Genomic DNA, 25,733 nt, shown 5'->3' with positions numbered 1-25,733 from the left:
TGGGTCAGTAGTTGGCAGCTACTGTTGGGTCAAGGGGGTTGGTTTCTTTAGCAGAGGGGATGTGATGGAGTGTTTGAATGAGGGGAAAAAACAGAGGTCAGGGAGATGTTGAAGATTGTGGTGAGGGGGGTAATGACAGCTGGGGAAAGGGACCGGAGGAGGTGAGACGAAAGACTGCTTTCCACTGCTCGCACAGGTGGTGGGGCGAGCAGTGGAAAGCAGTCTGGAGACTTCTTCCTCTGTCATTGGTTCTAATGTAGAAAGTGAAAGTGATGGATGCACTGCTGAAGAGACCAGGATCGGGGCTAACCGTGCAGTTTTCAGAGATTTCTTTTTGGATGTTGACGATTTTGTTTCTTTGAAATAGGCGGCTAGTTCTCCAGCACTGAGATCCGTCACTGGGCCTGTTCTTTGGGGCTGAAGAGGGGGTGGAAAGGAACATCGCTGTAGGCCTTAGGTAAGTATTTTCAACCCCCCTCACGGAACGGATCTGTGAGGAAAGATGAAACTTTTAACTTTTGAAACTTTAAAAAAAAACTAAAACTTTTACGCGATTGCCGTTATGAGTTAAATAACGGCAATCACATGACTTGGGACCGCACACTAACCGATAGCATATTTCCCCGGCAGCGGCATCCGTGCGGACCTCTCTACTTCCAGGTTCGCTGTGCTGCGCATGGTCCTCACGGCTCGCATGTGGGACATGCACAGTGCAGTTTTTTATTTAAAATCTCCTGTTTTCCCGTGGCATGTCTGTAGTGTCAGCTGTGGGTGTACGGCGGATCGGACGGCTTCCATCGACTTCAATGGAAGCTGTCCGTGCGGAAACTGCACAATTGGAGCATGGTGCGATTTGTTTTCTGGACCTAAAAGTCCACAAATCAAATCTGCATGCTTTAATTTGTGGACACCCGTGCTTCTCTATGGGCGGTTTGATTTGCTGGTGCCCCGTTGCGATTTCACAAGTCAAACACGCCCGTGGCCTAAAATGGAGGAAGAAGTGTGGCATGCAGTATTTTTTCTTCTGGTCTTGAGCCGGATCTGCACGCAGCCTTCGATCCAGCTTCCAACAGAGATGTAACACCGGCCTGCATGAGACACATTAACATCAGACACAAATACAAAAATACAACACAAAGTAGCCTTTTTAGGAGGGTTTTCCAATTCTAATGTGACTGTTGCCACGCCTGCAAGTAACAATCCGCCGGCATGTCTGCTGCCCGCGAGAAGCGCCTGTGTGCGGCAGAGAGAAGCGTCTAGAACGTGGAGCTACATTGTAGCAGCGAGCGCCGCCGCCTGTGTGCCCGCCCGCACTGGGGAGGACACCATTCCCAGCCCACTGCGGGCAGGCGGCAGCAGCAGGGCGGTATCGGGCGGTTCTCTTCCGGCGGTGACCTGACGCATCGGGCTCCTCCTTTGGCTGCCCACATACGAACGGCGGCTCTCGCGAGACGCAGGTGCTCGCTGCGGGAAGAGACCGAGGGGAAGCTGCGGATACCGGACCTCAGGCCCGAGAGACTGGACACCGAGCCCATCGGCTGTGTCTCCCTCTCTGTGCGCACATGGACCGCTGCGACCTTCGCCCTCTGCCTGCAGCCCTCATCTTCGGGCTGCTGCTAGCTACCTGCGGCCTTCTCCCGGGACTGGCCGACGGCGCTCAGAACGGTAAGACGAGACTGCAGCGCCCATTGAGAAGGTCGAGGCTGAAGGGAAGCGGAGGGCAGGAGGGGCGGGGAGCCGGTAGAGCGCTACATCCTAGTCTCCTCAGCACCATAGCACATAGGCGCTAGCAGATGCGCAGCAGCTCGGCATGTGTAGGGCATGACTAGCGCAGCTTGTGTAGAGCCCTGCTGTAGGCAGCTGTCATGGTAGTGCGGCACTGTGCCTTCTCCTAGGTGCATGTATGATGTCACTGTGGCTTTCCTGTGCCTGATCTGTCTCTACCGGCCAATCTGTATGGTGTCTTCATTGTGACATGTTTCATGTAATGCCCAAGTGTAACAGACCGTCCCTTCTATGCCAACACAAACATGGGTGTGTTACATTACACAGCAGTACATCTATAGGTGGGACCCTCACCGCCTGCTATATACTGTCCGTATACCAGTGATGTCACTAATGGGAATGCAGTATACCCCGCTTCACAGGTGGTTTCCGGCAAGTACGGGGTGGTAAAATGATCTTTGGGCTCTGCCTTCCTGGGTGTTGTGAGGATCACAAGAAGCAAAGATCAAATATTAATGTGTTGACAAACCTGATGCTCCGCAGGCATTATTTATTAAGCTGCGTTGCACCCGTGGGTAAACAGGTCAGCGGGGTTTTTCCATCAGGTTTGGAGCCCGTATAGAATTCGTTTTTAAAAGAACTGATACAATGTTTCATCTGACTTGTTTTCAGCTAGGTGGCCTCACGTTTACAGGTTGGACCAGTTTGTAAGACGACTTATCCCTGTAGGTTTCTGCAAACTACTTAAGATGACGGATATTTGCATGCTACGAGCATCGCAAAAGCGATCGCATTGTATAAAGATTAGCTATATGTAAAGTCGCGTTTTCTTTACACGCAGACCTTTTTCTAACCGTGCTGAACAACCCGTGTTTGGAGGAATTGTTACATTTCTGTGTGCCTTTAGTTGTAGTGACAAATGTAGTCAAAATATCACATAAGCAACACTGTATCTTTATATGTATGCAGAACAGATTGCAACAATTATTGCTATTGTGTAAACATGCTTTTACATGGTTTCCTATCTAAGGGTAAGGCAGGGTTTTACCGTCCTGGGAGCCAGCGGTGAGCCAGCAATAATGTGCTGAGCATGACAGTGTATCTCACACTCGCTGTCATACGCAGTGTGACTTGTTTCTTTTTTTCTTTTTAATATCCCGCTCCATGATATAGCGGTGTTGCTTATGCAATGTATTGCGTATGGACAACGTTGCATACGGTACTTGTAGAGAACAATAGGTCTGTTCATGCGTGATACTCGGCGAAATAGAGCATGCTGCGATCTTTTTTACGCACGTTTCTACACACTAATGTGAATGGATCAATGAAAATCAATGGGTTTTTTTCATTGACTCCATTCACCACATACTACGCCGGAGCAATATGCAGTTAAATCCCGGCTGTATGAATGAGCCCTAAGGCTAAACTCACATCTGCACTAGAGATTTCTTTTCCCTGCTTTGTTATGGGAGTAGGAAAATGGAATTCCCTGGATGGCCGGATCCTTCTCATAACTGTGCAGTGTGTTGATGATGCAGCAGAAATGCAGTCCTAAGCTCTCCCTCACGACCTGAAGGTTGCAAGTTCAATCCCCACTTGGTTCAGGTAGCTGGCTCAAGGTTAACTCAGCCTTCCATCCTTCCGAGGTCGGTAAAATGAGTACCCAGCTTGGTGGGGGGTAATAAATAAAAATTACCTGAAAGCGCTGCAGAATAAGTTGGCGCTATACAAATAGCATGATTTATTTATTTATTTATAACGGAACCAAGCTGTGTCAAACAGAACTCATTGACTATAATCTGGTCCAGGCACTGTTCATATGTGCCCCATATTGCGGTCATATTTATGGTCTGATGATTGCACAAATGAACACTCATTTGCCCGATTATTGAGCTGTGTGTAAATATGCCCACAATTAGCCAACGCTCATTCATCAGCTGACTGCATCTTTTATGAGCGCATAAAAATGCTCCGTAATTGGCAGAATACCCAGCTGTGTAAACGGGAAGATGTGCAGCCGACCAACAATAGCTCTACAGGGACTAATGATGATATTTAAGGGAATCTGTCACATTGAAAATGCAGTCCATGGTTTTGTGGGAGAAGACTCAGTATAACTTGTATTTAGCTCATTCTGAGCTTAGAGGTCCAGTGGGCGGTCCTATCAGTGATTGACAGCAGCCTATATTACTGTGTATAGAGTCACTGATAGGACCGCCACTGGACCTCTAAGCTCAGAACGTGTAGAAATATAAATGAATAAATTGCAAGTTCTACTGAAGTTTTTCGCACAAGACTTTATCAGTCTGCTCAGCGCCTCCTGCTCCATAATGTACTGCCTGCCGTTTGGACAGTATGTTCAAGATTATAGGTTCCCTTTAACAACCTTTCTTCCCCACGCTGCAGATCTGTCTGCGTAAATATTAACGAGCACCAAATGACATGCTTATTGTTGGTTGACACTTGCTATAGTAGGCAGATGATCTGCCCAGGTAATAGGACCCTAATCCAGCCTCACTTAATTCAGTGGCGTTGTAGTTCCCTGCTCTGCATCTGGATGGGTATAGTTTTGTAAAAAGAAAATTCCAAAGTGCCATTTATCAGTGGGGCTTTTGCAGAAAGACATCCATGGGTCAGCAAGTGATCACTTCCTAACATGGGGAAACCCCTGTCACCAGTATTGGCTGATATTCTAGTGAGGCTATACCTGGTGACTGACCGCTTGAAACTTCACAGGGTGCCTGTGTATTAAAGAGAACTTGGCTGCACTTTTTCGCACATTAATCTGCCCACACCGTTTAAATACTGATGATGACGTGTTTTTCAAAAGTTATTTTGTTATCCACCCTGTGCCAAGCATATCTGCAATCTGAAGACTTATTATTCTTCTGGCACCACATGTAAATATCTGCAATCGCTCCAGTGGGTGGGCTGAACTAGTCGCCGGGGCCTGAATCCTGCATCACTGCCCCTCTCTCTGCAGCCACAGTCCAAGTCGCATGTGTGTGCCGTGACCTCTGAGACTGCTGCATGCGCAGTTAGAAGGGATGTCTGCCCACAACAGGGACAGATGTACTGCGCATGTACCAGGCTTGGTGCATGTGTAAGATTTGGACGGTCTGTCTCCACATTACTGGCGGAGGGAGGGGCGGTGTTGGGGAAGTGATGCAGGGTTCCAAATAGTCCAGCCAGCCCACCAGACCAATTGCCCGATATTTGCATGCGGTGCTGGAAAAATAAATCTTCAGGTTTGCAGGTATGCTTGGCGTAGGATGGATAACAAAATAACTTAAAAAAACACATCCTCAGCCTTTAAATGATGTAGGTGGATTAATGTGTGAAAAAAAGCGCTGATGGGTTCCCTTTAACACATATAACCTCCCACAATACCTGTTCAAGAGCAGAAATGTCAATACTTTTAAAGGGGTTTTCCCACTATAAATTTCTTTTAACAGCATGGCATAACATAACGAGGTAATCCTCACCTCCTTTCAGGTCCCAGGAACCAGCTGAGTGGCTCCAGTGACGATCCCAGTATGTACGTTTGGCAGAAGTCAGGTGACAGCTGCAGCCAATCAGTCCGCAGTGTCACTGATGGTTCTCCTGGCATCAGTGCTTACATTTTGGGTGCCATGATGCCAGGAAATCGGGACGGTGATGCTGTGGCCTCTGGCTGCAGCTACCACCAGACTTCTGCGTGATGTACATGCGAGATTGTTGCCATAGCCGCTCAGGGGCTGAAGAGAGGTGAGGATTACATTTTATAGTGGAAAACCTCGTTATAGCCCAATTCAGATGGGCCTATTTTTGGCCCATGTATTTGATGGACAGCGCACTGATCCATTATAGCCAATTAAAGGCCCATTAACACGCAACGATTCACTCAAAATTCATTAAAACAATGGCATATGAGCGATAATCGTTGCGTGTAAATGCTACAATCGTGCACTTTTCGTCTGAATGATGATTTTTAGGTGAGCTTCTAAACCATAGTTCAGACCGCACGCTGTGCTCTCCACGGGAGCAGAAGATTACATTGTATTCTTTCTGTAGCCCCTGCGAGAAAACAGACAACAGGCTGTTATCCCGACGGGAGCTAGAGATTACATTGTCTTCTCTTAGCAGCCCGTGGCTGAACAATGGGGCTAATTGCACAGCTCAGACTTCCTGTTGAGTTCTGCAACAGCTCCTGGAGGCTCATTTGCACGCAAATGAATCTGATAAAGTACTAATGGGCATTAGTGTCTACTAGTACCTAATGCAAAACGATCGATAAAACTTTCAATCATTTGAAAGATTATCTTTGCGTGTAAACGGGCCTTAAGATATATTATGCAGATAACCTTTCTTTACCTGGAACAATGTTATGTTTGAAAAAAGTTACATTCTGTTGTCTGTTTTCATGGGGAAAGTCCCATATACACGCAAAAATAATCTTTCAAACAATTGAAAGATTAGTGATCGTTTTACATAATGTACTAATGGGCACTAATGCCCATTAGTACTTTACCAACTTCATTTGCGTGCAGGTCTGAGCTCTGTAATTAGCGCGCAGTCCCATCAATGGTTTTTAAGCTCACCTAAAAATCATCGTTCAGACGAAAAGTGCACGATCGTAGCATTTACACACGATTATCGCTGAAAAGCCATTGTGTTAACGAATTTTGAGCAATAATAGTTACGTGTAAATGAACCTTAAAAGTAGGGCGTGTAGTCAATGGCATCCATTAAAATCGTACAGAACACGGGTGTTTTTATTTATTTTGTGACCAAGGAATATGGACAAAACTCGTATACAGCTGTCTGAATATAACAGGGTTGTCTAGTTTAGAAAACCTTTTATATACCCTATTAGAGATATCTGACTTACTATGAACTGGGAGGAGGCCACATCACTTGATCAGTGGAGAGAGAGCTATAAGGGAGGTCTTTTGCTTTTGTGAAGCGAACCTGTCCTTCATTATATAGGCAACCCATTGATTTGAATGGGCATTGTATGATGCTTCAAGGAAACCTGTCACCCACTAAAAGTACCATAAACTAAGTTATGGTGCTTACAGTTTAGGTGACAGGGCATCTGAGGAGCTGTGTCTCACACTTGCCTGTCCCAGTAAAGGCAACGTGCACCAGCAGCTTGACTATTTCTGCATGCACATCTCCAATTCATCTCTATGGGAGGTGAGAACAGTCAGGCTGCTGGCTCATGCTGGCATTGCTGGGGGACAAAGCGGGAACAGGCAAGTGTGAGACACAGCTCCTCAGACTCCCTATCACCTAAACTATAAGCACCATAAGGCCGGTCTCACACGAGTGGATTTGAATTGCAGATTCCGCGATCACCGTCCGCGCTTATGATACGCGGTAATATGCAGGCATTGAAAGACATTGACTTGCGACGTTTCGTTCACACTTGTAGGAATTGCGGATTCACGAGCGGAAGAAAAATAGCAGGATGTTCTATTTTACAGCGGATTCTATGCATATAGACTCCATTGATCTCTATAGATGCGGTCGATCCGCAGTGCATGCGTAATTAACATTGCGTATGGACACAGATTTGCTCACACGTTGCTAGGAGACCAGATGATATAAAGAAGGTATTTGTGGGCAGGCAATGAAGGACAGTCTGGGGAGCATCACACCCATCCAGACTGCTGTCTGCAACCTCAGCTTAAGGCCCATTTACACGCAAAGATAAAATTTATCAATTGATTGAATGATTTTGCGATCAATTTGCATAAAAAGTTTTAATGGCCAACAGTTAATCATCTTCATTTACATGTAAAAGGGCCTCCAAGAGCTGTTTGCAGAGCCCAGTGTGTGATTATTTACACTCCCAGCTGTGCACACAGCTGCATTGTTCTTTGTTATCTGCCGACTCCCGTAGAGATAATGGCGTGCTGTCCATTGAGAGGTACTTTATCTCACTAGCCGAAAGATGGATTTTAGTTCACCTTAAAATTATCATTCAAATGAAAAGTGCCTGATGCCTGCAATTACATGTAACGGTTATCGCTCATTTTCGGTCGTTTGAACGAATTTTGAGTGATAATCGTTACGTGTAAATGGACCTTTAGTCTTCTGGCCTCTTCCTCCACCAGAATAGGGCTGTTTGTATTTCAAAGTGGTTCAGGTAGCTGGCTCAAGGTTGACTCAGCCTTCCATCCTTCCGAGGTCGGCAAAGTACCCAGCTTGCTGGGGGGTAATAAAATAAATTATCTGAAAGTGCTGCGGAATAAGTTGGCGCTATAAAAATAATAAGTCCCTATACTGCCTCCATAAATAGTATAAAACCAGGGAAGCCTAGAGAGCAGTATCCCGTTCTAAAGGCTCTCGGAACTGCTGTCACCACGACGGCACAAGAGAATATTGCCTGAGTGGTAGAAGGGCATTACCAGGGGTTTGGGCAACTTTCTCATGTCATTCCCGGCTTGCGATCTTTCTTCCATATGAACAATACACTGTCGTATGCAGTACATCCACGCAAAAAAAAGAACACATACGCAACCAAACGCAATTCACTTCTGCGATCATTTGCAAGTCTTCCACTGCGGTTATCTGCACGTAGAATTCGACCTGCTCGTGTGAGCCTGGCCCAACTTAGTTTATGGTGCTTAGAGTTACTGACAGATTTCCTCTAAAGGGGTTTTTCAGTATTAGATTATTGATGACCTCGCCTTAAGATAGGTCATTAATAGTAGGTCAGCAGGAGTTCCAATACTAGGACCCCGGATTGTGAAGGAGCTGCAGCGCACTGGAAGAAGCCCAGAACCATCCAGTGTGCAGTGGCCTGGAATGGTACTGCGGCTCTCTCCCATTGAAGACTGCAGTACCATTCCAACCAACTGCACAGTGGGCGTATTGTGCTGCTTCTGGTGAGCTGTGGCCTCGCAAACAGCTCATCCTGAAGAAAGATCAGCAATAAATGGTGTAATGCTGGAAAACCTATTTAAGGTGTGTTCACACATCACTGCTTTGCTGCAGATTTTAGTGTAGATCGGTCGAAGATTTCATCCTTATAATTGAATAAAATTTAAGGCATGAAATCTTCTAAAAATCCGCAACAAATCAGTGACGTGTGAACGTACCCAACCTGTTGTGGTGCTGTAGGGAACTTGAACTCTTGCTAGGTTTCCTCGCATATTACAGCTAATCACTAGAGGTCTTAGCAGGGGCGCAGTTTGTGATCATCATGTCATTGAACCCTTCTAAGGGCTTATTCACAGGAACGAGAAACTCGCACAAGCTTTTTTGCAATGTGATGTGCACAAAAGTTGCACAAATGTTTTTTTTTTTTTTCTTCCTCGGAACATGCTGCAAGGAAAAGGATTGCAGCATGTTCCAATTTTGGGAGTTCCTGCCGCGGGATTAATCACCTGTTGTTTTCTATGGGAACCTGGAAAAAAAGCAAGTGCAATGCGATTTGATTTTATTTTCCCATTGAAGTCTATGAGAAACGCTTGTAGTCCTTTCACGCACGTGAAGATCCCAATTTCACAGAAGCAATGTAATGTGATTTCTTTTTTTTTTTTAATTAAAAATGCATAGCATCGCCAAGCAAATTGCACTTTGGCAAGCGTGATATTAGGCCGATATTGCGCTCGCTTGTGTGAATGTAGCTTCACAAGTAGGAAATTCACAAAGGTGTTTCTGGTAGGTGAAATCTTAGATCCGTGATGGAAGACTGACTCAAGGTTCAATGCAAGTGATACATCCAAGGTTGAAGCTAGTGAAAGGGAGTCTCATTTAATGAACAGCGGATATAAATAGCAGCATAATTAATCTTTCCCACTGCTATCTGCATGTCTTGGTGAATTTTCAGATTAGAATCATTAACTGCAACAAGAGTATTGAAATACACTGTAGATTATTATTTTTTTAAATTTGGGTCACAGTATAGTATTATTATTTAGTAGCTAAAATAGCAGAATAAGGTGGTAATGATAAGATGTACTGGTGCTCTGCTTGTATAATCCTTGTTCTAGTTAGAGCGCTAATATAACTTCTGTACAGGATGCTTAAAGCTACGGCGCTCATATAGAGGCTTTCTCACTTTTCTTTTTTTCAAGCTGCAGGCTTTTCTTTCTTAAGCCTAAGGCCAGTCTCCACAGGCATTTGTAAAAACGCAGCGTTTTACACATTTTTACCGTACCTCATCATTGCAGTGGGTGATGTGGTGAGTTAAACACTGCTGAAATAGAACAGGCAGCATTCGTTTAGCGCGGCATTAGAAACACGTCTGAGATGCCTCGCTGAAATCAATAGAGGCTCAGTAAAGTGTTTTTAGCGGGCGTTTTAAATGCCCATAAAACCGCCTGTCTGAGAATAGCCTAAACCAGACGGGGATTCAAAAAATGTGGGAGACGGAGGAAGGTCTTATACGTCCTTCCTTCTGGGTACACTTTTTGCTTTGGCTCAGAAAACTGCATGAAAAATTCTTCAAAAGCCTGTTTGAAAACCACCCTTACAGTATGTTCGCACGAGGCGGAAATGCTGCGGAAGTTCCACAGCAAATTTGCATAGCCACATCATTTGCATAGCCAAAACAGTCTTTGCGCGGTCAACGCTTCCTTCACCTGGCGGTCTCTCGGAAGTGCAGCAGCAACTTGTCATGACACCACTTCCTCTTCACCTGACCAGCAGCTTGGCGCTAGTGAGAGGCCACCAGGAGAAAGGCTGCTCTGATAGTGCTAAGAATTTAGAGGTGGGGCGAGCGCTCTGACTGCTGAAATCGGCTGTGCAAATGCATCTTGATTTCCAGTCACATTCCACACCGATGGCATCATTACAGTGCAAAGTCCAATCTACCAGTTTTCACTTGTTAAAGAAGGCTGCCTTACAGGGCTGGACAAAAGTAGACGCTGCTACTACTGGTTTTTGCCGCACCCATCTTTCGTAACTATATCTTGCCTTGGGCCTCATGCACATTGCCATATTGAGGACATATACATTGTATGATCTTTAGTTTAGTGTCCATAAGAAATTCACACACCTAAGGCCACTTCCACACGGGCGATTTCCTCCCCCCACCCCCACGCAGTGCGACAGTGCTACAATTCACATGTATGTAGAGCCCATGCTTCCCTATGGCTTCTTCCACACGAGTGATGTTTTGTAGCATGCAACTTTGCGAGACTAGAAAATCGTGGCATGCTCTATACAGACGCGATTTTTTTGTTTTAGTTTTTCGTAGCCCATCTTTCCATATGGAGCCTTCCTATGTGTTGCATCGAACGAAAACGCGGTTCTCATGCGGTGCGATGCAACGTTTACAGTAGGAAATCCTAAAGCATTAACATAAGCCCTAGCTGCATCAAAAAACCACATACATCACCTAAGAAGCGCTGTCAGCTCTGGCGGGTCTCCTCCCCGATTCCTGGCAGCTGTCAGGTCCTCCTACACTAGAGAGCCTTTTACACTGTCCAACGATTGGGCAAAAACATTAGTTTGACTGATCATTGGGCTATGTGAAAGTGTCACCAATCACCGGATGAATAAATAAATGCTCGTTTATCAGGTAATTACATCTTTCATGCAGCACCAAAAATCATCGTTGTCGGCAGCATATCTCCCCTTGTGAATGATTAAACAGTATGGAGGACAAATAAATGTGCTAGGCTGATGGAGGACATATGAGACACAATGTGAGGGCCAGATGAACAAGCACTAATTTGGTTGCTTAACGCTTATTACACGTTTCAGATTGAGCTGTGTTAAGAACCCTTAGGGTATGTTCAGATGGTGGAATCCACCTCTAAATTTGTGGCAGACTTTAAGCCTCCTTCACACGGGCGACAAAGTTGCGCGACTTTGTAGCATTGCTACGATGCTACGAATCACATGTATGAGAAGCCCATGGTTTCCTATGGGTTCCTTCACACGAGATGTTTTGTAGCATACTACAAAACGACACACAAACCTCGCAGGTCCGGCGATATGCCCGCAACACGTGAGGTTTTGTAGCCCATGTTTCTCTATGGAGCCTTCCTCTCTGTTGCATTGCATCGCACGAAAATGCGGTTTGCATGCGATGCAACTTTGACAGTAGCAGATGTTACAAAGTCGTGTGATTTTTGTAGCATCACATGCGACTTTGTAGTGCTACAAAGTCGCGGTATTGCTGCGAGAAAATCGCAGCAATATCGTACAATTTTTCTCGCAGCGATGCGGTGTCGCCTGTGTGAAGGAGGCCTTAATATTTCCATTTTGTTACCAATTGATTTCAGTGGGTTTTCAATAAAAACTAAAAATACTTCTGCTCAATTGCACGGCTGACTGGTATTTTTTTTCTGCATGAAAAATGGAATTAAACAAAGATATTTGTTTTTATGTTTTTAATGAAAACCCATTGAAGTCAAAATGTTTTATTTAATTCCATTCCATTTGAAAGATGGAACAAATGGCACAGTTGGCTTCGCTATTTGCTCCGTTTGAAAAATGGGAAGGTAACGGAATTAAAAGAAAATATTTGTTTTTAATGACAACCAGTTAAAATCAATGGGGAACAAAACTGAAACGTTTTTATTTCTATTTCTCTGCTCCTTAAACGAACCAGAGACACGGAAATGCGAACAGAGAAACGGGAATGCTTCCTTGAGCACAATGACAAGCCCTAACCTGGGACAATAAACTATTAATAATAATCTAACAGCATGCAAACTCCAAATTAAAACCACACAAGGCTTTGTTCACATCGGCGTTGGAGGTTCTGTTTAATCCTCCATCTGTGAAGTTTGTTAAACTGAAGGACAAAATAGCGCTGCATGCAACATTATTTTGTCCTGTGAGATGATGGAAACCAAAAGGACCGCATTATAGTCGATGGGGTACATCTGGCACTTATCAGTTATGTGATTAGGCCAATTCATCTGGCCAGTGGATTCAGTTCTCATAAGGGCTCTTTCACCTGGATGTCAACGTTTTTACATTCGCCTACCAGTGGCGTAAAAACGCATGAACGGGCACACAGATCTAACGTTTGTGCGCCAGTTCAGACGTCCTGAGTCTGGCGCATATACGCCAAGCCCGCAATGCCATTGGGCGAGGGAAGACAGTTTAGCTCTGCTAAACTGTCTCCCCCTTCCCTCCCCTTCGCTGGCTCTCGGCAAGGGGAGGAGGCGGGACGGGGTGGGAGCTTAGCAACTAGCTCTGCCCCGTCCCTCCCACTGCAAACAGTCCGCAAAGGCGGAGAGGGTATTGTATCTTGACACCACCGGAGGCTAGGGGTGTGACAGGTCTTCCATGCAGAAATGCCCCTGTCACACCCTTAGCTCCAGATTAGGTCCTAGAAGCTGCGCATCAACATACAATAATTGCCATACACCCCTCCGGCGTTCCCAATACCGTCCATCACAATGCTGCAGGTCTGAGCACCATGCGCACCCCAAATAATAGCCATACATCCCGCTGACCCTCCCAATACTGTCTTGCCCCAATACTGGGGGTGTCAGCAGTGTGCGCGGCCCACTGGCGCTCAGCAGCACTCACATGTGGGGACTGGCGGCTCTCTCGGGTGCCTTCTCCCGCACTGCATCACCAGGCGCACGAACGCTACCAGTGGTGACATGTGCCGACCGACGCCTGTCTGTGCTGCCTTCAGACCGCTGACAGCGGGGGAGGTAGAAGGACCTGAGGTGGAACACTACAGCCGCCGGGGAATTTGGAGCAGCAGTGGGGGAGCCCTGGAGAGAAGCCGGGACTGCCGAAGTATACATGACTGCCAGCAGGCATCACAAGCAGCAGCGCCAAACAGCTGGTCAAGAAGCAGCAGCATCGAGACCGGAGGTGGTACGGTACAGCCGCCAGGGAATAATGAGCAGCAGCGGGCAGCCTTAGAGAGGGGCCAGGAGCCGGGACGGGAGGCAGCAGCCAGGAGCTTCTATCAGTGCCGGGAGCCGGGACAGGAGGCAGGAGATGAGAATAAAGTTATAGTGGCCTGCCAGGACCTGCAGGGGAGCCATCTCTGCACCCAATCAGGTTTAGGGGGCGTCAGCCAGCTGTCACTCTTGTCTCCACCAGGACTTCCGCACCCAATCAGGTTTAGGGGGCGTCAGCCAGCTGTCACTCTTGTCTCCACCAGGACTTCCTGGTGGCTTCAAGATATAATAATACCGGAGGAGAGAAAAGGGAGGGAGTTTAGCAGTCATTCTGCTAAACTCCCTCCCTTCTCTGCCCGCTGTCATTGGCTCCCATAGGAGTATATGCAGCGGCTGATGTATTCCGGCCAGAAAGATGGTTCCAGGACTATTTTACCTGCGTCTTTTATGCCGCGGCAATACGCCCATATGAACTAATGCATGGGAATCCAATGCATCAGTTGGTAGCATATATATTGTCCGGTCGTAAAAGCGGCGGTCGATATACACTTGTGTGACCGAGCCCTAAGGATCAGGATGGCAGAACCCACAACGCTAATATGAACAAGCCCTAAGAATATATTCATTTATAGTGGTTGAGGAGCCAGATGCCCATCCATCTGCAGTGACAATAGTCACAGGAACCAAGCAACCTGCCCTACCTCTTCACTAAGTAATTGCACACAGGGGCTGCGCTCAGTATGGCTCATATTTCATACTTGTAGAAGCCCAATAGCACCGATTCTCCAAATCGTGGCAATGTGCGCGGGTGAGGATTCTAGCAAACGTGCCTCACGGGGCAAGTTTGCTAGATACACTATCTTCTCAAATTACAGTCTAGTGGCTAGTCGTAAATTGTGATTGGATTGAAAACTCTCCGTGCAGTGTGCTAAATCTCGGTCATGTTTGTAACTATTTCGGTCGCCACCTGGTGCCCTTTTAAGAGCACTTTCACACAAAGCATTTTTGGGGAAAACTCCATGTTTTTAGTGGCATTTTTCTAGTTTTGAAGCTTTTGCAGGTTGTCAAAAAAAAAACTGATCAGATGTGAGCCGGAAATCAATAAGGAAATGTTAAATGCACAACAAAACGGCATTTTTTGGCTCTTGTTTTCACTTTTGTAATAGTAACAGGATGTCGACTTTGCATTTTTTTTCCTGACATTTTTGCAAAGGCTTCTCTCTCAGAATATGACAAATGCAGAACAGATCAAATTTTAAAACCATATCAGAAAACAAATGCATTGCACTGCTTAAAAAAAAACTAAAAATGCAGTGAAGTGTTAAAAAGGCACAAGAGTGTCAAACAAGCTTTAACTGGTTATAAGATTTTCCAAAGACTTGTGCTAATGTGATGGCCTGTGTGATGAATAACAAAAGTATAACTAGCTTTATTTAGCTAAAATTCTGTTTTTGTGCTGAAAAACACTCTAAAGTGTGGACCACTCTTCTTTTTAACTAGCTGTCCACTACCTGCTGTAATATGAAATCCGTCACTAACTGTAGAGATGGGAAATGAAGTACAGGAAATTTAGGTGGGTCTTTGCTTACTCCTTTCTCATGTGGTTTATGAAGTCTATGAAGGAAAGTGGAGGGTGGAGGGAGACAGGCAGGAAGACTCACAAAGACACAACTTTTACTAAGTATTTTTCCCAGCAGTACTACTATATAATGTTCTCTGTGCTGCTTCTATATATATGAGAGACAGTGATAAGAAAGCAGAATCTCCCCTCTGTGTGCGGTGTATGGGGAAACATCAAAGTTGGTAGTGTTCACCCATCAGTTCAGAGAAAACTCAGAATAAGGCTTGTTTTACATGTCAGTGTTTTTGCATTTGTACGTGAAAACATGGAGAAGGTGCAAATCTTTCTATTATGTTTTTTTTTCCCCGCTGTAGGTTCCATTCTGCGTTTTGGTGTACAAATACTGAAGCAGATACAGCTGTGTGAGAATTGCCTAATGGCTCTTTTACACGGGACGACAGTCGGCTAAACAATTGCACAAGAGCTGATGTCACTGCTAAGGTTGTCAGCGCTTGTGCGGAGTGCTCACACTGACGGCCTTCACCACTAGATCGCAGGCTTCTACGAGAAGCGCTGAGCGGGAAGCATTTACACCGAACAAGAAGCCCGCGATCCAGCAATTAGTTTTTAAGCTGACTGAAAGTCAGCGATAACGACTTGTGAACGAATAGTGAGCGTTTTTGGGGTTTTTTTGCATTTACACTGCACGATTATCACTCATTAATTCGTTTGAACACATTTTGAGTGATAATCGTTGTACAAATGGTCCATTAAGCCAGTTTCTAGTTAACGTATTACAACTGCATTTCTTTTCCGTATTACGGATGTGTGTTCCTGCCTGACTGTGGAGTTTACTGATCAAACTCAGAATATCATAGAGATCAGTGATGCTCCAAGTTGGAGTCAGAAAACCCTGTGGTCGGACTGGGATACATGTTCGTGTTACAGTCGCAAAAATGCAGCTGTAATAAGTTAAACTGGCATTGGAAAGTGAGCCTGTAGAGGGGAAAACTGGTGAAAAATGCCGTATACAAGGCGGCAAAGCCTAGAATGGCCATAAATGATGCTATTCCGCATGTGCACACCTGACAGCTTATTCTTAAAAGCCTTCTCAAAAGTTAGGAATACTTCATCTCCTTAGTTACCAGCTATACGTGTTTTAATGGTGATCTCTATGGGCCTCAAGTTAGGCTGCTGTAAAAACACGGTGACCTAGTATAAGGGAGGCACGGAGGTCCTGTCCAGGACGAGCCAGGGCTCATCTAAGGAGCAGACTAGACTATTCAACCCATTACGTGCCACAGTCAGTAGCAATTGTGGTATGTAAACTGTTGACAGGGGGACTGGTGCAGAAAGGCAAAGAGCGGGTGGAACAACCATGATGTATTGTCTAAAGGCTATTGTGAAGCCATGGTGGAGGAAAAAGGTGGTGGAAACAATGTGGAGGTGCTGCCCAACCAGACGGATGCCCTACTAGTACTAGATGTTCAGAGACGCAAAATAGAAATCTGAGAAATAACTGCTGTATGGTGTAACTTTCCAAATAAGAAAGCAGAAGGTGAAAAGATAAAAGCAACTTGTCTTGAGGAAAAAGGCCTCTTCTTCAGGAATGCTGGAACAAGTACTGTAGGGTGGAGATGGACACAGAAAATATCCATTCCCACCCCACAGTACTTGTTCCAAAATTGCTGCCTTGAAATGTGTTTTACTGATGAGTTACACAATAGAAAAATTGGACTTATCTTCTCGTCTCCTGCTTTCTAAATTGGAAGGTTACACCATACAGCAGTTTTTCTTGTTTTTTCTTTCCTCAGTTTCTATTATCTTGACCAGTGGAGCTTCGAGTCACTCATTGGCATCCAGCGATATGATAGCTGGGTGCCATTTGGTTGCCATTGCAACTGAAGGCTATAAGGCCTCTGCGTCTGCCATGCAAATCAACCTATTAGACCCTGTAAGTAGGATCCAATAGAAGATTCACATGGCAGAATGCATGTCAGATTTTTCTGTGCTGAGTCTGTAAAACCAAGACACAAATCCAGTTCTAGCCCGTCTATGGCCAAAATCTGCGTGCAGAATTTCCGACACTGTTCCGTGTTACGTGATGCGTCACATTTTTTTTTCCTTTTCCATAACACAGATTGGAAATCAGTGGGATGCAGTTTCTGTGCCAAATCCACCTCAAAATCTGTAATGTGAGCATAACTTACTAGGAGAGCTGTCAAGAACATACTAGTATATTAGTAATTGAATCATATGTTCAAGCTGCCTTGAAGGACGAAAAAATGTGTGGATTTTCCCAGAGAAATTCAGTCATTGTATTGCAAAGAGTGAATTTTGCTATGAAAATCTGCAGCATTTCCACAAGAGGTTGAGCACGTTGTGGATTTCCTATCATCCTGACTGTCTCCTGCTGTAGGTAAATGGGGTTTGTTAAACACCCTTCACTTACATTGTGCTGTACATCGCTGCATTCCACAGCTGAGATTCCACAGCAGTTTCATTGTGTGAACTCGCCCGAATCGAAAAAAACAACAAACACATTTTCCTACGCAAGACCCACTTATTTTATGTAAGGAAACACGTCAGGTAACGCAGCTTTCATAATGACACCAAAAAATATTAGATCTGTTATCTCACACAGTGAACAGCTTAAAAAAAAGACTTTTTAATTGTTTTTTATTGGGCGGCAAATGAATGAAAAAGACCATTCTAAGCCACATGTACCTCAAAATACCAGCGGAAACCCAGCTGAGTTGGCAGAAAAGTTAGTTATGTAATACTTTTTTTGGAGAGGGGCAAGCTGAAAAGCACATTATACGTACCATAAAAAATACTACTCGTCGCACAATAAACAAGCCTTGCTTTGACTGACTCTACAAAGTAATTAAAAATGTTATGGCTTTTAGAACACAATGCTAAAAAAATGTTAAAAAATTGCCTCGCCATTAGGACGCAGAATTGCTTCCAGTGTTTTTTGTATTTTAAATTCTAATAATCTAGACTAAGGGTACACAATCTCCAACCTGGGAGCCACATGTGGCCTGTGATGTCATTCCATGTCGACACAGAAATGCTTGTCTGTGTGTTGCTGTTCACATGTCTCTAGGTTTATAGCATATCATGAGAATGATGTTCCCTGACAGTGTGTGGCTTAGGTTAGATGAGACCCTGTGTGGAATTTTTTGCCCCCCCCCCCCCTTCCCTATCATAAAGGGAAAAATATATACTGCACTGATATGTAGTCTGCCTGTATTCAGCTTGGGCAGAAAGTGGCAAGATAGCAACATATCCATACCAGAACCAAGCTCAGTATGTAGGTACAGTACCTGAATTGTGCAGCACCTTGGAATATCGGAGGGGAGGAGACAAAGCCACAATGGGTTTGATTCATGTAGCTCCATGAAGCACTGCCAAGGAGGAAGATTATCCTAAGGGAGCATTTGCCCCAGCCTACCTCTGCCTGGTGCCCTCCCACCCAGAAGCTGGTGGCAGGTGCCCTGTGTTGACTACAAGTAGCTAAGCCCAACCAATGTTTCCTGACCCTTGTGTGGCATTCCCTAAAGGTGTATAAAACGTTTGAGTTAGAGGTAGCCATTTGTACATGCAGCACTTTCCATTGTAGTTTATGTCCGTCGTAAAATGATGGCCAATTACGACAGTGCATGGCCTCCTCCTCTCTGAGGTGCTGATTGCGTGTGGGGGTGGGGGGCAGCATCTCCATTTTCCCAATGGGTTCAGGTTCCATTTCCAGACATTTCTGGAATGTGCTTTTGATATGCCATTAATGTCTCGTCTGGTAATAATTTCATTTGGAAGTGATTTTCCGAGTTATGGAAACTCCTGTCACAGGGTCTCCCATGCGTTAAAATAAAAAATCAGCTGTCACTGCTCTCCGCTCCCCGCCTGTCCCCCACCACTGTCTCTGGTCTCCGCTGTATCATTCCGTAAACCTGCTGTAGCAGCCAATGACAGAGCTCAGCCATGATCGCTGAGTGTTCTCATTGGCTGCTGCAGCTTGTTGGCAGCCTGAAAAGTGATATCACAAATCTAAGCCGGCAGCAGACGGAGAGTGGTGAGAGATGAGTAACTGCTGATTTGTTATTTAAAGGCATGGAGACGGACGCAGCGACGGGAGTTTCCTTAACTTGGACAACTCCTTTTACGTTAAATATGACAGTGTGGCCCTCAGTTCACAAAAGGTTGCAAATGATATTCTAATAATTTTTTGTAGTAGTATACTTGTCTGCCGGTAGTAGGTCTTCTGTTCTGTGGCAAACTAATTTCTCCTATAATTGGTTTAACTTAAAATAACTTTGATATTTTTAGAAAATTCCAGTGATGAACTGCTGCGTGTATACAGACAGAAAGGGGCAGGTTGTCAGAGGTCACTAAAAAGCGATAGATAGGAGATAGATAGATATAGCTGGCCTGAAAATTAAAATCTCAATTTTTTTTCCCAGTCTTTTCTCAGTTTCAGCTTTTAATCTTTATTTTCTTGGCGGTTTAGCAAAAAAAACTAAATACAAAGATGCTTTCATTTTACAGAAGGGAATTCCTTACACAGTAATTCCTGAATATATACTAATCAGACTTGAATGGGTAAACTCTAACCGTAAAGGCCCATTTAGACACAACAATTATTGCTCAAAATTCGCTCAAAAGCCGTCTCTTGAGGGATAATCGTTGTGTGGAACTTCACACACATCGTGCAGTTTTCGTTATGCCATCGCTCTTCGTTGTCTTTCAGCATGCTGAAAGACAGCGATGAGCCTTATCAGGGATTCACAGCGGGATACAGCTGATACTATTGTTTTAGCTGTATCCCGCTCCCTGATAACAGGTAGGGTATGAAGAACGCAGCTGTCCAGCTCTATTCTCCATACCCAGAACGGAGCGCTCGGCTGTGGTATACAGTTCAGTTCTGGGCACCCATTTATAGATGGGATGTCTAGGGAAAAGAAAAGGTACAAAGGAGCAAAACGTAAGTCAGCAGGGACATGGAGAACTTTAGTAATAAGGGAAGGCTTCCCAGAAAATAAGACCAAACCCTAAAAATAAGCCCTAGCATGATTTTTCAGGATGCTTGAAATATAAACCCTACTCCCAAAATAAACCCCAGTTACAGTTAATAAAAAAAGTCAATTTAAATAGTGGCTAGGCAGCTACGCATGTAAAAGTGTATAACCTTTTGGAGCAAAAATGTATATAAGACCCTGTCCTATTTTGGGGGAAACAAGGGAACGTTTAATCCTCCCAATAGATTAAATGGTGAGCATGAGTAACTTGTACAAGTGAATAAATGTCCCATACAAAATATGGCAAAAACTGTTCCATGTAAAATCCCCTCGAGATACAAGGGGGTGCTTGTTCCAGAGCGAGGAGAAAAAAAAGGGCCAAGAGCAAACAAGACTTCTTTACCATAAGAACTATGAGGAACATTTAAGAAGGCTTCGGTATTGGTGTATCTTGATGCCACCAGGAATTCCTGGTGAAGTCAAGTTTGACAGGGGGTGATGCCCCCTGTCTGTGATTGGGTGAACAGCTTGCTCGTTTGCAGGTCCTGGCAGCCCAGTAGCAGACAGCAGAATGTGTTTGACATGGAAGCTGCGGCATCGGCTATATTGGCGCATCCGGCAGTGCAACAGCACTGGCCGATGCCGCAGAACGCGGCACCCACCTCTGTGTTTAGGTGCAGAGCTGGGGCGGCAGCAGAGAGGCCAGACCAGACTGAGGCGACTTTCCCTGTGGCAGTAGGTCGACAAGCTCGAAACCCCTTCTCCAAAGACATGTAAGGGAGAAATCTGTGCCGGCAGCATGGGGGGAGAGACAGTGACAGACGCCGGGCCCAGACTGAAGACTGTGAGTGCGAGGAGACCAAAGCGGCGCGGGAAACTCGCTGACATGCCTCCCCCACAGACAGCTGTAGGCAAGTGCGGCAGAGCACTGTCACTGGTAGGCACCGGGAAAAGCCAGCGGGGAGGACAGAGCGCAGGAGAGGTGGGAGACAGATGGGTACCTGCAGTGAGAGCGCTGGAGCTGAGTGGCAGCTGCTTGTATAAGAAAAGCAAAGTGGTAGCAGGACCTTCAGCTCTTGAGCCAATCAGAAGCTAGGGGTGTGACAGGGGGTGTTCCTTATCCCAGCCCTGTCAAACTAGCTTCGGGTGGTGACAAGATACAAGAATACCGAAGGCTTGTACACTAGTTTTCTGGTGTAGAAAAGCAACAACAAATTTGTGATTTTTCAGCTTTCTGTGCTTCACATTGCCACAAAAAACGCGTGTTTGTAAGTACGATAGCGGGCCAAGTTTCACGACCCGATATTGCGCTCACCTGTGTGAGCTCACATTTTGGGTTAAGAATCTGCCACTGAAAATTCCACAACCAAATTCTGCATGTCCAACGTACATGTTTTGCATGCTGCAAAATCTGCATGTTTGACCTGTGGATTTTGTGGTGGAGTTTTCCATGGTGGGTTATTTTAGCCTTAAGCGGGATAGTCCTACTTGGGTGGGTTTTGATCATAGATTATATACTTAGTATAATAGGCCGGAGTGACGTCACACAGCAGAGTAGAGCATGCTGGGGGATTGAAGGTTTACAACGGCCCTGACATCATGCACATCTTCCACATTGTGTGCATGCGGTTTCCCCTCACGCGGTGATACAACAACATTTTGATGCCGAAGGCTATTTACCAGTTGGATCCTACAGTTTTGGTTAAACATTGGTCTTTGCTAGTTCTATCTAATAGTAGCTGCTCTGCATTGGTCTATGGACATTGTATGGCTTCATGTCATTCACTGTGGTGATTAATCTGGTTAATGGGAGCTTATTTTTTGGCATACAGTACACATCAGGCGTCGAGGGCAAACTGTATTTACAGAGAGAAGGTGAAAACATAACAAATGCTGTGTCGGATTTTCAGATTAAACTTCGTAAGCACATATAAAAAACACCCCCAACCCCCTTCACTTGTCTCAAGGGCAGGCAAGGTGCCTGCATTACTGTTTAGCTGGCCCTGATTCAAGGGCTGAAAAGTGAAACACAGGGTATTATCCATAGTCCAGCTGGCTGCCAGAAATCCACAATCTTTTATTAACTTTTTGTGCGCTTAGAGCCCGGCTTTGACGACGAGTCTTAGTAACAAGAATCAAGTCCTCTAAGTCACCTGACCTGGACTTGTATTTAGTGCCTTGTATAGTGTTTTATTTCCTTTCTGATGAGACTACAATATATACAGCAGTGCTTGAAAGTTTGTGAATCCTTCAGTATTTTCCGTATTTCTGCTTATATTTTACCTAAAACTACATCAGATTTTCACACAAGTTCTAGTAGATAAAGAGAACCAAATCAAACAAATGAGTCAAAAATATTAAACTTGGTCATTTATCTATTGAGGAAAATGATCCAAGATCACATGTAGCAAAAGTATGTGAACCTTATAAGATTTGCAGATAATTTGAAAGTGAAATTAGAGTTGGGTATTTTCAATCAACGGGATGAAAATATTCACGCTGAATCGCATCAATGAAGAATAGCCTCAATCGAGTCCCAAGCTTAATTAGCGTTTTCTTGTCCATTCACACGGGAGTATCGCGGGAAAAATATGCAGCAGCGCGGCAATTCTTCAGGCGGCAGAAATCCTCGGAATAACATCTAATAGATTCAAAAGCTTAAGGGCTCATATCCACGGGCAAAATATGATTTAAGATCCGCAGCGGATCTCCCGCATGCGGATCCGCACCCCATAGGGATGCATTGACCACCCGCGGGTAGATAAATACCCGCGGATCGTCAATAAAAGGGATTTTAAAAAAAATGGAGCATGGAAAAATCTGGACCATGCTCCATTTTCGTGCGGGTCTCCCGCGGGGACGGCTCCCGCGGGCTTCTATTGAAGACTATGGAAGCCGTCCGGATCCGCGGGAGACCTAAAATAGGAATTTAAAGTATTTACCATCCGTAGCGGACCGGGAAGGTCTCCTCTTCCTCACGGCCGCATCTTCCTTGCTTCGGCTCGGCGGATGTGCCCGGCGCATGCGCGCGGCACGTCGACGACGTGCCGGCGACGTGCCGCCGGCGTCAGGAATTCATCCGCCGGCCGAAAATGAAGATCCGGCCGTGAGGAACAGCTGACCTTCCCCGCCCGCGCCAGATAGGTAAATGCTTTTAAATTCTTATTTTCGGCGCTCATGTCCGTGGGGCAGGAGGGACCCGCTGCAGATTCTCCATGGAGAATCTGCAGCGGATCTTATTTTCCCCGTGGACATGAGGCCTAAATGGCAGCAGCTGTCTTCTTTTCCGAGCGCCGGATGCAGGTAAACTCCCTCCCCCTTTCCTTTTTTTTTTTTTAACAGCTCTCATAGGAGTTCAAGAGCTTCCAGCATTTTTCGGCAAAAGATGGGTCAAGACCTATTCTCACACAGCCAGAAAAATCAGTGACCAAAAACAGTTGATGAGTTCTCGTTTTTAAAGGTGCGGTTTTTTTCACGTGACCGAAAATTGCTCATGTGAATGAATGCATTGGAATCCAGAGCTTCACATGGTCACGATTTTCGGCCAACGTTTTATCGCAGCAAAATAGCTGTGTAAAAACGTTCATGTGAATAAGGCCTTAGCTGATTTTCACAACACATTTGTAGAAGTATATCATGGCATGAACAAAGGAGATGCCTGAGGGTCACACAGGGCAGAATTGTCATGGAACTTCCGTGCGGAGGGTCCGCGGCATTTACAGTAGTGGCAAAGTGGATGAGATTTGGAAATGGACAAGTAGGTAAATTCCGAACAGGAATACGTGATAAAATCCACATCAGGTGGGCCGAGTTTGAAGGCGGGCTTTCTGCGGCTGACCTGCTGCGGAGTGCCCATGGCGTACGTTCGGCTGGAAATAAGCCCTGTGTAGACCCAGCCTTAGAGACCTTTTACACTAAATAACTATTGGGCGCAGAAGCACCACCCGACAGCCGTCCCAGCGAGAATCACCCCCATGCTTTTACACAGGAGCAATTATCGCTTCTTGAATGGAGGATATCCCCTCCTCCATTCACAGTAAACAGACAGTCATATATAGATGAACACCAGCCTGTTTAAACAGGCCGATCATCGTTTGATTCTTATGCCTTCACGATCCAAACATTGAGCAAATTCTAGTTTGTCGTTCAGGTCATGCAGGCATTTAATCTAAACAATCGTGTAATTGACACATTCAGATTCCTGTGATCATTGAGAATCCGAGTGAATCATTCAGCATAAAAGGGTTCCTATTGATGCTCATCAGGCTGGAAAGAGTTACAAAACCATCTCTAAAGAGTTTACACTCCACCAATCTACAGTCAGATTGTGTATAAATGGAGGAAATTCAAGACATTATTATCCTCCAGAAGAGTGGTCAACCAACAAAGATCACGCTAAGAGCAAGGCGTATAATAGTCTGTGATGTCACAAAAGAACCAAGGTAACCTCTAAGCTACTAAAAGCCGTTCTTACATTAACTAAGGTTAATGCTCATGAGTCCACCATCAGGAGGACACTGAATAATAATGGTGTGCTCTCAAAAAGAACATTGCTGCCTATCTGTAGTTTACGGAAGATCACCTAGACCAGTTTTGTGGATGAGACCTAAATAGAGCTTTTTGGCTTAAGCTACTTTCACATGAATCTCTTGTGAGTTTTGTACCTCTAGAAATGCACAAAACATGCGTGAATATGAATTCCATTCTTTTGAATGGAGTCATACACATGAGGGATGTAAAAAAAAACAAAACACTGCATGTTCTATTTTTTTTTCGTGTCCCTCGGAATGTATTGCCCATTGTTTTCAATGGAACAGTCAAACATATTGCATGCAGTCCGTTCTGATGTTTCCCATTGAAATCAATGGGGAAAAACCCGCTGATCTTTCAACGCGTGTGGATCTGCAGCAGGCTGCTGTCTCTGTGTTCTGGAGAAAAGATATGTCCTCTGATCCACAGAAAAGGAGATCCCAAGCTAATCCCCTCTCAAAGCGAATATTGCTGTGCATATTCATAAATACTAAGGGACCTATATAAAGTGTCATTTTTCTCATTTTGTTTGTGAATATTGACCAGTAAAGCGACAAATTACTAAAAATGAAGGGCAAAGAAAAACTGGTTCAAATAAATATTGCTCAAACTTAATTAATGTGGATATAAGTATTAGATATGTTGCAGGCATGCACAACAACGCTCCGCCAGAACACTTATGTTGACCATGTGGATGAGCTTCCTAATTATATCTCAGTTGATGCTAAACTCCTTGGGAATCTAAGCACAAACAGTAATATTTAATTAGGTAGTCTGTTCACTCAGGCACATGTTTAGGATCACAAGAGTGCAGAGGTTGCCAGTTTAAAGTTGGAGAGGGAGTAGAACTAGGGGCGCAGTTACAAAATAATTACCCCTCTCCCCCCAAGTTAAGGCCCATTTAAACACAATGATTATTGCTCAAAATTCGCTCTAAAGCCATCTTTGTGTTGTATCTAAACACGCTGCCATCATGTACTGTTCGTGCACTATTCGTTCATTGGTGATTTCTAGAAACCTGGAAATCACCAATGACTTATCGACGCCACATGATGATTTTCTCAGCAGTCAGCGCTGATGGTA

The 25,733-nt window shown here is 44.9% G+C and overlaps 1 protein-coding gene across 1 annotated transcript in view; it reads left to right on the top strand.

Annotated features, from left to right (window-relative positions):
• The first annotated feature begins 1,405 nt into the window (after positions 1–1,405).
• The window catches only part of NPTN (neuroplastin), a 78,762-nt gene continuing 54,434 nt past the window's right edge, over positions 1,406–25,733 (top strand). The window contains exon 1 of the mRNA XM_066592353.1: positions 1,406–1,665. Within this exon, the coding sequence (XP_066448450.1) occupies positions 1,563–1,665 (103 nt within the window). The 5' untranslated portion in view covers positions 1,406–1,562. The remainder of the gene's footprint in view (positions 1,666–25,733) is intronic.

Source organism: Eleutherodactylus coqui, chromosome 2 (assembly GCF_035609145.1).
Source record: "Eleutherodactylus coqui strain aEleCoq1 chromosome 2, aEleCoq1.hap1, whole genome shotgun sequence".
Taxonomy (NCBI): Eukaryota; Metazoa; Chordata; class Amphibia; order Anura; family Eleutherodactylidae; genus Eleutherodactylus; species Eleutherodactylus coqui.
The sequence above is the reverse complement of the archived record's forward strand: the minus strand, read 5'-3'. Positions and strand labels throughout refer to the sequence as shown.